At 33.5% G+C, this 14,912-nt stretch overlaps 1 protein-coding gene across 1 annotated transcript; it reads right to left on the reverse strand.

Moving 5' to 3' along the window:
• Positions 1-268: 268 nt before the first annotated feature.
• Positions 269-13,023, reverse strand: LOC146931981 (uncharacterized). Its single transcript, XM_085703557.1, has 16 exons — positions 12,713-13,023; positions 12,284-12,328; positions 10,971-11,011; positions 10,775-10,856; positions 8,944-8,988; positions 8,134-8,190; positions 7,082-7,141; positions 6,861-6,988; positions 5,673-5,925; positions 5,532-5,598; positions 4,624-4,694; positions 4,458-4,547; positions 2,799-2,907; positions 1,797-1,888; positions 1,232-1,337; positions 269-589 (listed from the first exon to the last, which is right to left on the reverse strand). The coding sequence occupies exons 1-16, from the start codon at positions 12,836-12,838 to the stop codon at positions 483-485; spliced, it is 1,479 nt and encodes a 492-aa protein (XP_085559683.1). The 5' UTR covers positions 12,839-13,023; the 3' UTR covers positions 269-482.
• Between the last annotated feature and the right edge of the window lie 1,889 nt (positions 13,024-14,912).

The following is a 14,912-nucleotide window of genomic DNA, read 5'->3' on the forward strand; positions in this document are numbered from 1 at the left end:
TAAATATGAGAGAGTTGTTGTAAATTGGTTGTACAAGTATAATTTCTCTTAATGAAATCTAGGATTATAAATATTCAAATCATGAATATTGAATATTTTATTTTAGTAAAACAAACTATTAACAAATTTAAATATCTTTCGTTTAGCTAATATATATGATGTGAGACTAATTATTCACGCTTAAATTTTGAAGCTCTCGTCATTAAATATGACTTCGCCCATTCATCAATTATTCTCCATCCAAACAATGATAAGATTAATAACTATATATCAGAAAGGATGACAAAGGTTTTTCATAAATAAAAAAGGGCAAAATTATCGAAATCTGATCGCAAGGAGAGGATGACAATAGTTAATGGTCACATTTACATGACAAGCAAATTAAACCAGCCATTAAAAAAGCCAGGTAGCATTTCCTTTCTCTCTATATTTCCTAGCTATGGAAGGCACAAAAGTTCCTCCTTCAGATATGTTTCTTCTACTCAATTTGTAATGTTTGTTGATTCATAGGCCACATCAGCAGAAGAGGTGTCCATATCATTCAGACCTAGTTCTTCGTTTTGCTCAAATGTCCTCTCATACTCCTCAACTGGGTAGATACCATCCAATACATGTCAATAATAACACACTAATATTCTCTCAAAAAAAAAAAATAACACACTAATATATTAAGATAAAGATCCATGCAGCCAGGTGCAGATAACATGCCAATGATACTAAACAGAGATTATATACACAATTTCAATTATGCATGTTCCTAAGGGCACATAAATGCAATAGGTTAAACCCATGCCCCAAAAAAGGGTAGTGTCAACTACAGATGGTAATCATTGGCAGCTCTAAAAAATAAAAACCCTTGTTTTTGTTTCCAATTGCATGGTAGTACACTGCATTCCCATGTAACTCTTTAATTAAGATTGAATCAAATGTCTTGAAAAAAATACTAATTTACCAATAATGAGGACACAGGGAATGATATAAACCTCATCAACATACAAATTAGGTGCACACGACAATAAAACTAATGATAAAAAATAACTCTATTTTTAACTTCAATCAACCATAATCAAAACACACAACTTCTCATTAACCTAGCAAGGAGGAATGTTTTTGTGTGCAAAGGGGCCTGGCCCCAGATCAAAACAAATATTCACAGTATCAATTTAAACTTCAAAATGGCAATTGTGTTGAATAAAATTTAATCAGATGCTATTAATTAGGAAAAACTTACATGTTAATTGATTGTCATCTTTTAGATCATCAGTCACAGGTGCTACAAAAGAATTAGCCAATGCATCATCAAGAATAAGAGTCCAAGCTTCATCCAAGCTAAGAAGCTGCACATAATGAAAAGATGCAGGTTAAATAGGCTAAGCCATAAAGCTTCCAAAGACAGGAAGATATTTAATAGTATGACACCTTGAATGTGTTAACCATGATTTATGAGAAAGAGTATAACAAGTGATGTAGCCAAAAAATAGTAGTATAAAATATGAACAGTGGCCGTTCTAGACCAAAGTTTTGTCCGAATCTTTGGGAGAAGGTACTTGCTTAAAATTCCTAAGACTATTTCTTTCTTCATTTTATCACATAATTAAAGAGAATTCACTAGAGACATATGAATATGTAGATTGCAATGAATCTAGTTATGTATTACTTCTAATCGTCTCTTTTCTCAAGAGAAACAATGAGAAGAGTCTAATGGGAAAGTACCCTTCAATAATCAAGGGGAAGAAAGACAGAAATGAGATACATATAAAAAAAATTAGACCGGCTCTTCTACAGTTATGCCCTACCTTTTTTAGCCTTGCCTGAAATTCTAACCACTTGCTTCTTCTATGCTCATCAAGACTATCTCCAAAACTATACCCATGGACCTTTTCAAGACCTATACATGCAAATCAATAATATCCAAACATTCAAGCGAAGATGTATAGATTATTATTAAAATAAATCACAGAAGAATCGGGAAAAACATGAACATGTGGATGACAGAGTAATTAAATTCATCTTTAGAAATTCTGAATTTTACAAGGCTGCTTACAATTTGCAAATTCAAACTATGACTATCCACAATAAATCCAAAAAAGGGTCTGTCTGTAGACCTGCCATTGACGGGTACTTAGTAGCACCAAGTTGCCTTTTCTAAAAGGTGTTTCCAACATATTTGTAGTAGGTTATTAGATTAGAAGAAATAATTTTTAGGTTTAATTAATCTAGAGGTCCATAAAAAAATTTATAAATTTCAAAGACTCCTGAACTTAAAAAATTTGTAACCTGAGTCCTTAATTTCTAAGTTGAAATAATTTTTAAAATAATTTTTAAGTTTAATTAATCTAGAGGCCCAATTAATTTTGTTTAGCTTGGGGACCTAAGTACAAAATATTTATAAGCTTAGGGACCTAATTATATACTTTTTTAATTCATTCATAGATCTATTTAAAAATCCTGAAATAGTTTAAGGACCTCTAGAGTAATTAAACCTAATTTTTTGAGAGATAAGTGGTCTCAACATAGTGTATGGTTTAATAGCATATGATAAGTATCCAAGCACTTAGGGAACCCTCGTTAAAAACTAGCTATTTGGGGGGGCGGGGGGTAATCGAACCACTTAAACACCCTACTGAACATTTCATACTACTTGATGTGGGGCTTGGACACCCCATAATACCCAAGTTCGTATCACGGTATTACTATCTGTCCATTCTTTTTCAATTACACAAAGGTTACTCTTAATTGTGTCACCATAGGAGACATCATCTTGATGTAGAGAGAGGGAGAGAGGGGGGCATACTTACTTTCGCTGATTTTTACAATTAAACCTTCAACGGTTGTAACAATTCCTCCCAGGGTGCCGCTTCCCAGCTCCAATTCGAGTTCAGGAACTTTTACACATGCAGTATCAGACTAATCCAAACAAATTAATTCAGTCAACATATATAGCACATTGCACAACATGTATGGAGAGATATAAATCAAAGTTGTAAGTGGGAAGGGGAATAAAACAAATGATGAGAGAATAAACACACCATCAAAGTTGACCTCACCTTGAGTATCATCACGATTTTTAGTATATTATTGGACAGAGTCCTTGGATGATATGATTAATATCTTATAATATCTTGATCTCATCTTAGGTACCGTTTGGCCCGGCTTTTTATTAACTTATCTTCTCCTTAACGGTAGAAGTTAGGCCAAACACATTTTTGCAAAAGCTCTAAAAATATTAAGTAGCTTATTTCTAATGAATAAAACCAAAGCATAAAGACTTTCTCCAAAAGTTAATTCTAGCAGCTTTTTTCAATTACCCGGAGCTTTTCCTATTGCACCACACTTCGATTCCAGCAGCAAACAAATCTCTTGATTTTATTTACCCTTGTTATTATTATTTTTGAGGTGTATTTTCTCTTTTTATAGGCAAGTGGCAACATTATCACTTATTAATACGATTTTTTCATAAATTGAGTTATTGAATAATAAAAAAAATACATCATTTTTCCCCTAACAAAAAGAATACGTTGTTGTTTTAAAAAAAAATACGTCATTTTTTTATCGTATTATTAAATCATCTTGAAATAATTCAGTTCTCTTAATTTATTATTATATATGGTTTTTATTTATATCATAAATTTTTTGCCTTAATGCATTCGTTTATAATTTCTTAATAGAAAAATGAGTTTGTAAAAATATTTTATCAAACAACTTTCATTAAAGATATATTTTAAGCTGGTTACAAAATAATAACAATAATAGCAACCAAACAACTTTAGCTTTATTTACAAAGCTCTTATTTTTTGTTTAAAGTTTAAAGTAGCTTTTAAAGTTAAAAAAAGCTCGGCCAAACGGTACCTTATACTATCTCTTGGAATTAGATATTTCTTAATTACTATCATGATTTATTTCCCTGCATTATTAGATATAGAACTAGGATTCTAACATTTGTATGAATAACTCTTTGTATGAGTAAAAAGTGACGGTAAATAGTACTCCCTCCGTCCCGGAATATCTGACCCATTTACTAAAAAAAAGTGTCCCAAAATAACTGACCCATTTCAATTTTCAATACAACTTTCATCATTTCCAATACAATATAACTCTAATTAATACTACTTTCATCGTTCCCAATACAATATATTCCACTTTCCCCTTTATTTATACATTTTTCTTAATCTCTGTGAAAAACCAAATTGGGCCAGATATTCTGGGACGGAGGGAGTACATGTTTTGTAATTATTTTGCATCATGAGTATTTGGCCTATTAAGCTAAAAACTACTCTCTTACTGTCCCTAAATTGGAGTAATTATTACACATTTGAAAAAAGAATGTGATAGGTCTACTAAAAGGTTAAATGCAAAGGATCAGCTACAATATCCAACACTTGATCACTGCACACACACACACACACACACACACACACACAAGAATTACCAAAATCTGCATATAGAAGATAACAAACCTTAATCACATCCCGGCTCAGGTCTTTAATATTTTTCACATGAAGAGTAATCTTCTTTCCTTTTTCAGGAATTGCTCCACCCGCTTTCAACTGCATGGTGAAGAGCAATAATTATCAGAGCCCCAGATCTCAAAAGAGAAAACTACGCACAGAAAACAACAGATACCTCGGAGTTGCGGTAACCACAATTATCACATGTAGAAGCCATGACGATCACTTCTTGGAAATATGGAATATCTGTTCATTGTTAAGCTCAGTGAAGTGTATAAGTGAACTAGCGAACACAAAGCTCATACAGACTCTGCTAATACTACAGCAGAGTTGGCAACAGGTTTGCGGAAATTTTAAGTCGGGCACTGTGACAAGGCAAAGGTTTGGCTCCTCTGAAGTGAGGTGTGCACTTTAGAGAGTAAAGTACAGTGTTCAGTCATAAGTTATAACTACATTAATTAGAAATCAGTGCAGTTTGTTTAAACAACTTCCTATTTTGTTACACATGTGCATATACTTTGTCACAATCTTAATTTATTGAATTCTCAATTAATGGTTTCAGTTTTAAACTTTACATTCCAATTTACACTCCTAAGTAGAGGGGTCCAAATCCCAAAGGAAGCCAATATCTAAAATCTTTGCTTTCTCAGCAATCATACTACAGATCAATTTTTAGACATCTGTTTTCATTTTAATTTTAAACATTCAACAAATAAAGGATATTTTATCTGAAATACAGTTATAGAAAAATATTATTTACCTACCAATGAAACAAGTAAAGCTTATTTCAACCAAAAATAATTCAAATATCAATTCAAAAAAGAGATCGATACCAAGGAATGGATTAAAGGGGTAAATAAGTTAACTATACTTTAAACAAAATCAGCATTATATGAATTTAGTTTTCCCTAAGTAAACCTTGTATTCTGTTGCATATGCAGAATATGAATCCTCAAACCAATCATTTGAAATTTAATAGCCCTTGATACTACAAGTCTAAAACAGACAGAAAACACTTCAAATATATGTTTAAAACACAGGTAAGGAGTATCGGAGTGGCAGTGAAAAATGGTAAAAGGATACTGGTGACGAACATTCGAGTTTCACACTTGGCGACACAAGTTCCACAAGTTGATGGGAAAGTCATCACCTGTCAAGAACAACAAGAAACATGAAACTGGATTTCAAACAGGGAAAAATAAAACTTTTAGTAGCACAACATACCTCTTCTGGCGCACTATATCGAAAAAAGGCATCTGCGATTGCTGCACTATTACTCTGAGCAATGGCTCGATGACCAGCTACTGCCCCAACTGACCCATGTGGATGTCCCCCTGCTCTCCTGGCAACCACGGCTTCTCCAGCATGAGCTCCTTCATTCTGTGTAGAATCGGCGACATATCCCAGTAATGCTTGTTGCTCAGGAGTTCGCTCATAATACTTGATAGTCAATGATGGATCAGGTGATGGTGCAAACCTATTCACATAATCATTTAATCCATTTAAATACAATAGAAGCAGTTACATGGTTTGACTAATAGAAGATACAGGTGCAAACTGTCTCACCAACAGATACAGGCTTCCGTATAAACTGATTTACAGATACAGGTGCAATAGAAGATTATAAAATGCATTATAAATTTGAAATAATTTGTAGAGCACCGATCCAAATTTCATCAAGCCACCAAAATTCACTTAAAGAGCCACTTAAAGAGCGTAAATTTGAAATAATTAGGTTTCTTAATATTTCTAAAATTCTGTGTGAAAGAGTTTAAGATTATAAAATGCAATATAAATTTGAAACAATTTGCAGAGCACCAATCCAAACTTCATCAATCCACTAAGATTCATTTAAAGAATATATTACTCCTATTTCCTCTCCAAAACAAAAAACAAAATACTCCTATTTAAAGTATCATTCATAGAATGTCATCTCCTTTCATAGTCTCTTAATTCTCTTGTCAAATTGCAGAGAAATTTACGGGACTTTCTATTATTCGCAGTTAAAGGTTTTAGGGAAAGCCAGGTTATTCAATGACAGTTTGCAGTCTGTTACGAAGTTGTGGTTCTCTAAGCTTCTTTGAGGTGGTTCGCTAATAGTCACTAAAATGGATGAAGATAGAAAAAAGTGAGCCCTAATAAAACAGCTTCGATCACACCCTCTCCCGCCAGTTAAAAAAGGGCAGCCTAGTAGGCCAGTACACTAAAACTCTCGCATACGCAAGGTCCGGGAAGGGGTCCCACCAATTTGGTGTATTGTAGGCAGCCTTACCCTATTTTTTACACAAGAGGCTGTTTCGAGGACTTGACCCTGTGACCTTTCGGTCACATGCAACAACTTTACCGTTGCGCCAAGGCTCCCCCTTCAATTAGAAGGAAAAAAAATACGTTGAACAGGAGATAGTCTCTTACAGATTTTCAATGAAACTGTTTCCAGCAGGATCATCAAGAATAAGCGTGAAGGGTGACTCTGCTGTTGCACAGGCTCGCAACTTCACCAAGAATTGATCTATTGCATCAGCTGTCTCTGGAGCCACTTTCTAGAAGATGAAAAACAAAACAATAAATTATCAAATTAAAAAAGAAACTTATATCAAACAATAATACAAGGCAAGGGTAGAAACGAATTATACTCTGCGTTCCTCTTGAAGGGCCTGAAGTTCATCAGCAGCTCGCATTAGTATCCCTTCAAGCTATAATTACACCAAAAAATAATGTTGGTAAATCACATGACAACAAATGTTCAATTAGTCAATAATTTGACCTGACTATCAAATATGTGAGTAAAAACTGACACTCAATTAACATTTCTAATATAAATTTATGGACATTATCCTTGCCGCCAAAATAGTGAGTGACAAATGGAAACCAACAAAGTTATGATACAATTCAGTGACAGATCCAGAAATTTTAACTATAAAATGTTTATATAAAAAATATATCAATTTGTTTTGATAAAATAATTTTCGAGTTATCACTAGGCAAAATTATACAGCTTCCGACTTCTATCCAAAATTATTTACTCTTCAAACTAACAAAAAATTGAAAAATATAAGGAACAGCAACCTTATCTTATTGGATTTTATTAATATACACTACAACAACAAGTTATACAGCTTCCGACTTCTATCAAAAATTAATTGCTCTTCATACTAACAATTAAAAAAATATAAGGAATAGCAAGCTTATCTTATTTGATTTTATTAATATACACTACAACAACCAAGCCTTATCCCACTAAGTGGGGTCAGCTACATGGATTTAATCGATATACACTACCAGTGCAAAAAATATTACACATGATATCTCATTCTCACCATCGTGCCACTTCGTTGCACTAAATCCTAAAATATCTTCACATTACCTATGTTGCGAAATGTGAGTGGGTGGACGTGCAAAAAAATTACATCGATAGCACATACCAATTAAACTCTTTTTACTTGAAATCGGTTTTGATCAAATATAAAGAACATTTCCTACATATTTATTAGCTAGATAATTTTGAATAAGCTGAGCAACTTTTGCCTATATCAATTATTCAATTGTCCGATATGCGAGGCAAAATGAAGGCATATGCTAAGATGTTCACTAACACATGAAATGACAGAGAAGCTAACATAAAAAGGGGAAAAAGCAGACCTTTTGTTACCAGGAGAAGAAAAAAGATAGAAATAGAAATATGTACCGTTGACAGACTACCACGTTGTGCCTCTGGTGGAATCTCAAAATCGAGTTCGGGTATCTGCAGTCATACACATAAGCAAGGTGTCTTTAAAAAACTATACTCCACTTACAAATTTTTAAAAAATAGAATCATATGTGGTCATATTTTCAAGCTGGCTAAGAATAAACAGAGATAAATCTTATAAATTCAGAAACCTGGCTTCATGCATGAGTAACAAGTTGTATATGCAAATATCATACAATCAGCTAATGAGACTTCAGACAATATTCTTAGTGACAATACATAGTATAGTGACAAAGAAAAAACATGTATACATATCACACCACAAGAAGCATAAAGCAGGACAGCAACAAAAGGAAAAGTGACAACAGAAATAACATACAAGATGAGATAGAAGTAAAATAAAGTATCAACAGAATGCTTGAACCCCTTGATAAATAAATAACAACCAGGAGGAAAAACAATCAGCAGAAAAATTAAAAGTAAAGAGAACAGAAGAACAACACAACAAAATTAGCGTTCAATCAATTCAAAAGAAGGTCCTATAAGACCAGTAGCAAGCTTGCACGTGGCATCATCATCAAGAATAACAACAACCAGGTCTTATCACACTAAAAGAGGTCAAATACGTTAATCAATGCATGTGACTTTTCAACTTGACTAAGATGGCATGTGTCTGTCTCAAAGGAAACAAGAATCACTGTGTCAATTATCCAAAGGATTTTTCATTTACTGGATAATTACCATAAGAAGAGGGAAAATGACAATAAGTGTAAAAAAACACCCTAAAATTGATAACAATTATTGTACCTTGATGGTAGCAGACTCTGACTTTACCACTTGTCGGTCGAGCATCTGCATTCATTAAACTTGTTAATAATGCACTCGCAAATTAGCCAACTAGTTAGCAAAAAGCACTTTCGCATATTAAAATAAGAAACGCGAGATCTTATATAAGCACACATCAATAAGAAGGACCTATTTCCTGGTATACCGTCAATGCATATGCTAGTATATTGAATTTAGTTTCCCAGATTTTTCCTAATTAGTTCACAGTATACCTCAGTGTTTTACCATGTCCCCTTAACTTCCATATTTCGCTCTTTTCTAAGACAAACATGTCTATTATTTTGAAATCCCAAAATGCCTCCTAGATTTCAAATGACATTTATAATCTGTCTTTGCTGTTTTCACTCCAAAACCAAAAGCTGTAAGAGAAAGGGAGATAAAGAATGGATGCATTCTTTCCACCAATGAGATTCTCATCATACTTGATAACAGTGTTGGCAATGGCAGATATTAGGATCTAATATGAGATGGTGTTTTTATTGATAGTAATGAAAATAGTACGATGATAGTAGTAGAGGGTTTCTCAAACTACTCCCAGAGCAAAGCTCCGACACAACTCAGAGAGGAATCCTACTCTGGCCCTAAACAGAAAACCTATTCCGTCCTACTCTAGAACTCCTAAGAATTCTCCTTTATACACGCACACACACACACACACACACACAAAAATAAAGAGAACATTCTAGTATTTAACCCTAATGGGCCTCTAGTTCTTTAATCATAATGGGTCGCTTACTAATAATATATTTTAACCTAATTAACCACCTACTAATTACTAAAAACACCATCTCATATGGGATCCTGACAGCAGAAAATCCACCGTATGAACACGCCATTTTGGCATCATGACGGACATCCCTTCACAATTTGCCTATGCTAGTGATCAAAAAATATGCCACGCCATTCCGTCATCTCTTTACAACACTGCCTGGTTCAACGAATGCACCCAAAATGTGCAGTGTTGCCAGTTGCAAAAATTAACCTAAGGTGCTAGACCACCATATGCCACTGGCAGTGAGGATGGAGGGGAAGTCAGTGTAATAAGTGAAGTGAGACAGCCATTCAAAAGGGAAAAAGACTTTATAACGTTCAAAGATATGTCATTGTCTTTATGGACAGGGTTTAGGATATGAAGTTTGAAGGCTTATATGAAGTATTTCATGATTATAATTTGTCATGCCTTGTATGATCTCATCTCCACATTCATTTTACTATAAACATTTCAATACATCATTGGCTTTTTAAGACAGATTCCCCGTGGCTAAACATGTACACAATCTAAAACACAAAATGAGTAAAAGTATGAAAATTGGTCCTGCATTAGGACTGGCCATTGGTGTCCAGCACAGCACCTCATGTAGAAACTCACTGAGTGCTGGCTGATAATAAAACCATGCCAGGACGCTAGGAAGTCATTGGGCAACAATTGCAAAAATTAACCCAAGGGGCTAGGCCACTGACAGTGAGGATGTAGTTGGAGGGGAAGTAAGTGCGATGAGTGAAGTGAGACAGCCATTTTAAAAGGGAAAAGGACGTGATAATGTCATTTTTAACATTGAATATGTGTTACTGTCCAAAGATTGAAGTCGCAGGGGCACCTCTACCCAAATTAGTCTTGTGTCTACCTCGACTATTAAAACATGTTTAAAATTTTAATTCATCCAGTGACTATGAATGTTTGCTTAAATTTATATAAATAATCAGATTTAAATTTTAATTCATCCAGTGACTATGAATGTTTGCTTAAATTTATATAAATAATCAGAGGGAGTTAAATATGAATGTACACAACCTTTGGTTCGCCTGCAGGAATATTTAGCGAGTAACAGCAACCACGTGGTTGAATTTCACCAGCAAATTGCACTTCATTGTTCCTAGCAGGTCAACAAAAACATAAAATAAATATTAGGTTTCAAGGAAAAATAACATGAGCAGTCATATTGAATGTACGCACTATAACATGAAGGCATAAATTAAGGGCAGCTTACCTCTCACCACAATGAGGACATTCAAAAGCCGAAAGCAAAATCTGAACAAAGGAAAATGCATTGGATTATATTCCTATTCCTATAAAACTACAGACATTTTAAAAGAAACAGTGGATGAAGATAACAATGTGTGATATGATCCATCATTTGCTTTGTAGATTGATAATATGAAATTATTTACTCAAAGTATGTAACAAATTATTTACAATGACAATAACAGAAGCCTTTTTGCATTAGGCAGGATCAAGTGAATGCCTTTTTGCATTAGGCAGGATCAAGTGAATCAATTAAATGTTGAAATAACATTCTACTATAAGTTATATCTTCTGACAAACCATTTAAATTTAATCCTACTTAATAGTTTACTATGTAGTTTTTAATGATCACCCTGTATTAGAGTACTATCCATTTTGTTTTTCCTTTTTATTGGGTCTTTTACAATTTTTTTCCATAAAGGCCCAAACCACCTGGAGTGAGAATCTACCAAAATTTCCACATTAGGCCCAACTCCAATTTTCCCTCTAAAGTGTCCATTTCAATCTTGTCCTAAATAACAAAAGATTAAAATAAAAAGGTGGAGTCAACAATATGGAATCCTGGATCCAGTGATATGAGAATGATGTATCAAGAATCATGGGACAACCCATCAACTTTAAATCTTTTTAAGTAACTAACTACTACACTATCTACTCCAACCTCAAAGTCTATGGCACCCAGTGTTGTTGAATAGCGGCTATAGTGTCTCTATACCGTTATAGCATAACAGAATTTAGACAAACCGCTATTTGTTCTGTGATACGCTATTTTGTACAAAATATTGTCAAATGGCTGATATAGCCTTGAATTTAAGGTGCAATCCAATTTTACATGAATGCATTCACACATAAATCACATTACATTCAAGTCACTTTTAACCGGAATTAATTAACAAATATCAATTTGCATCGCCGGAAAACAAAACGCACGTGGTGAGTTTAACAAAATCACAGTGAGCAACCGTGATTCTGCAAAAGCTACACTTTAGAGCTTCAACAAAATCACAATGTTACCGTGATTTGATTCCAAACATACACGAAGTGGTGCAGTAAAATCAATTTGAATGGTACATTTCCATCCTATACTGTTACACTATAAGCAAATAATTTAAAAAAATAATATATCAGCATAAGGACAAGCAGATAAAAAAGCAATGGATTCCAAATACATAGAGTATTCCCAATACCAATTACCTAAGTTTCGAAAAAGAAACACTAATTATCACTAATTAATTGGGGAAAGAACAAGGAGGAGTAAATAGTACTAATGACATATACCTTCCTGAAGTTAGGAATTATAGTAAATAAAAACCTTGTAGTTCCCTGAAAAACATGAGAGAAATTTGAAGTCAAATAATAAAAACAAAAAAAGATTCTTTCATAAAAAAGAAACATAAACCCTAATTAGATGAAGCTGTAAAGTTAAACCCTAAAAATACAATAACTCCAAATTCACATAGAAACAATAAAGCTAGTAATAATTTCCAATGTAAGTTATTGAATCCCGGTATTGAAAAACAAGAAACAACGCACATTGTATTGAAAAAGTAAGAAGAAAAATTAGGGAAAAAGTTGATGCGTTCATCATGAATAAAAGAGGAAAAAACAAAAAAGAGTAAAAAAATAAAGAGGATTGCGTAATTGAAAAATCGTTCACGAGGAAAAGTGAATAAACACACGGAAAAAAGGGGGGGAAGTGATTAATACATTTTGATGACAGCGCATGCAGAGAGACTCGAGAGTGTAAAGAGGTGCATCACCAGAAGCGTCAGCAGAAAGAGTTTCGACAACCGATCCAACGTCAACGATTTGCTCTCTTTTTGCTTCTTCCATTGTTTTGATTTTGCTACGATAGAATAGAATAGAATAGTGTATTTTGTGTCTTTTGTATTGAAGGTTTAACTGATGAGAGTGACGAGTTCCAGAAAATACGAGAGAGAGAGAGAGAGAGAGAGAGAGAGAGAGAGAGAGAGAGAGAGAGTGTGTGTGTGTAATGTGTTGTGTTGAGAGGTCACGGCGAAGGAACTAGAAAGGACCAGGGTTAGGTATATATGTATATCTCCTTAATCGGGGTCGGGTCGGGTCGACCATGTATTTGTCACGTCATACCATGGTCAAAATAACATATATTGTCGTCTAATATAGCCCCGGATATCTCACTTAATCACAACTAGTTACTCAAAATTTAGAAGTTGAATTTTGCCGATGGTTATGATTATTTACCAACAATCCCTCTTATTATATCATTGTGCTCCTTCTTTCTAAACTCACAAACAGTATCAATTATCAATGTGTGTTCTCAATTCTTCTTTTGTGTCCATGCCCTTATCGATGTTATGATTGGTTGGAATATATTCTCTTTTTTAAATTTGATTTGATATTAGGTTAATGTTGATGAGTTGATTGATATATCAACGTGTGGGGAGAAAGTAGGGATTTCTGGTTGAAATTTTTATAGGGGCTTTAATTTTAATATTAGGAGGTGAATTAAGTGAATATTTAACTTCACATTATAAGGAAATTGATAAGAAAACCACAATTATAGGTCCCTAATTGAACTATGTTATTGTTAAAGTAAATATATTAGTCGTCAGGTGGGTTTGATTTGAGATCCTTTGATATTTTTGGTTGTTTGTCAACTTTGAGAAAAGATTCAAATTTGTTAATCTGAAAAATGTATCAAAATGAATTTGATATACAAGAAAAAAATGAACAAGTGTGTTTGCTCCTAAACTATCAAATAAGAGTTAAGGGATAAAAAAAGATGACAAAATAGTTATCATGGTTCGTCCTAATTGGACTTGACAAGTCCTCGCAAACTATGAGATTATCAAATCATAAACATTAAAAACACTCTATTTTTAACACTCTCTTTTAACACTCGCTCTTCTATTGAGTAAAATTCATGTGGGTCTCAATGTGAGATATATTTTTAAAGTGTTATACTCGTATGAATTTCATCCGATAGGAGAGCGGATGTTAGATAAAGTGTTAAAAAAAGAGTGTATATCTCACTTCTCTTATCAAATATAGCGTTTTAGATACCCTATCAAATATTGCATCCTTTTCTCTTGTTTTTTGTCTACTTAACCATATAATTTTTGGACAACTTCTTTAGACTTTGACAATCATTCAATCCACCTTATAAATTCCTAAAGATGATTAACGTTTCACTATCAACTAATTACAACATTTGTTTTATTTTTATCTTGATCTAACAATGATAAATTTAATTTCATATTTTCCTTTGTGACCCCTCTCTCTAAGTTCAATCTAACTACTCACTGTTGAATTTGAACTCTTAAAGACACGCTTAAAATTATATGCCAAAAGTATAGTATAGATTTAGATGTATTTGAGATTGTTATCTAATATTTGACAATGAGTCTCAATTTAAAAAATGATTATGATCTTATGATTTGTTCTTTTTTACTTATGATCATTTTCATATACGATGAATGACTCTCTTTAAACAAAATATTGAGACGTGAGTTGAGAGTTGTATGTCTCGTTTCATGACGGTTCTGTTTATAGAGGGTTTTCTTGGTGATCAAGCAAGGATATATCTGTTAGAAAGCTAGGCGTTATTCTCGTTCATTCATGCTTTACCTTGATGACCAAGTTTCTCCAAAAACTAGTCGTTGTTGTGCTTTGTTTTCCTAGATTATGATATATGGTTCTCATCTTCTTGCACGCCTTTGGCTATTTTTGGTCATCATACATTTTAGTATTTTTTGAATTTCCCATTTTGAAGTATGTTCTCTATTGTGATCTTTGAGATCTTAGTCTTGCGTGTGTTTGATCGTGCATTTACAGTCTACATGATCTGCAACTTGAAGTACGTTTGATTTCTTTTCTGATCTTCAAAACTGCATCTTGACTTCTTCTATGAGACTGGTTCTCAACT

Source organism: Medicago sativa, chromosome 4, assembly GCF_051527215.1.
Source record: "Medicago sativa cultivar Bolivia chromosome 4, Bolivia_mono, whole genome shotgun sequence".
NCBI lineage: Eukaryota > Viridiplantae > Streptophyta > Magnoliopsida > Fabales > Fabaceae > Medicago > Medicago sativa.

Bases quoted from the DNA above. Each gene is read 5' to 3' on its own strand.
- LOC146931981 (XM_085703557.1), bottom strand. From the start codon at position 12,838: ATGGAAGAAGCAAAAAGAGAGCAAATCGTTGACGTTGGATCGGTTGTC. The intron at 6,989-7,081 runs GTATAATTCGTT...TTCATCTTCTAG, and splicing joins CCCTTCAAGAGGAACGCAGA to AAAGTGGCTCCAGAGACAGC. The intron at 5,926-6,860 runs GTAAGAGACTAT...TTATGTGAATAG, and splicing joins AACAGTTTCATTGAAAATCT to GTTTGCACCATCACCTGATC.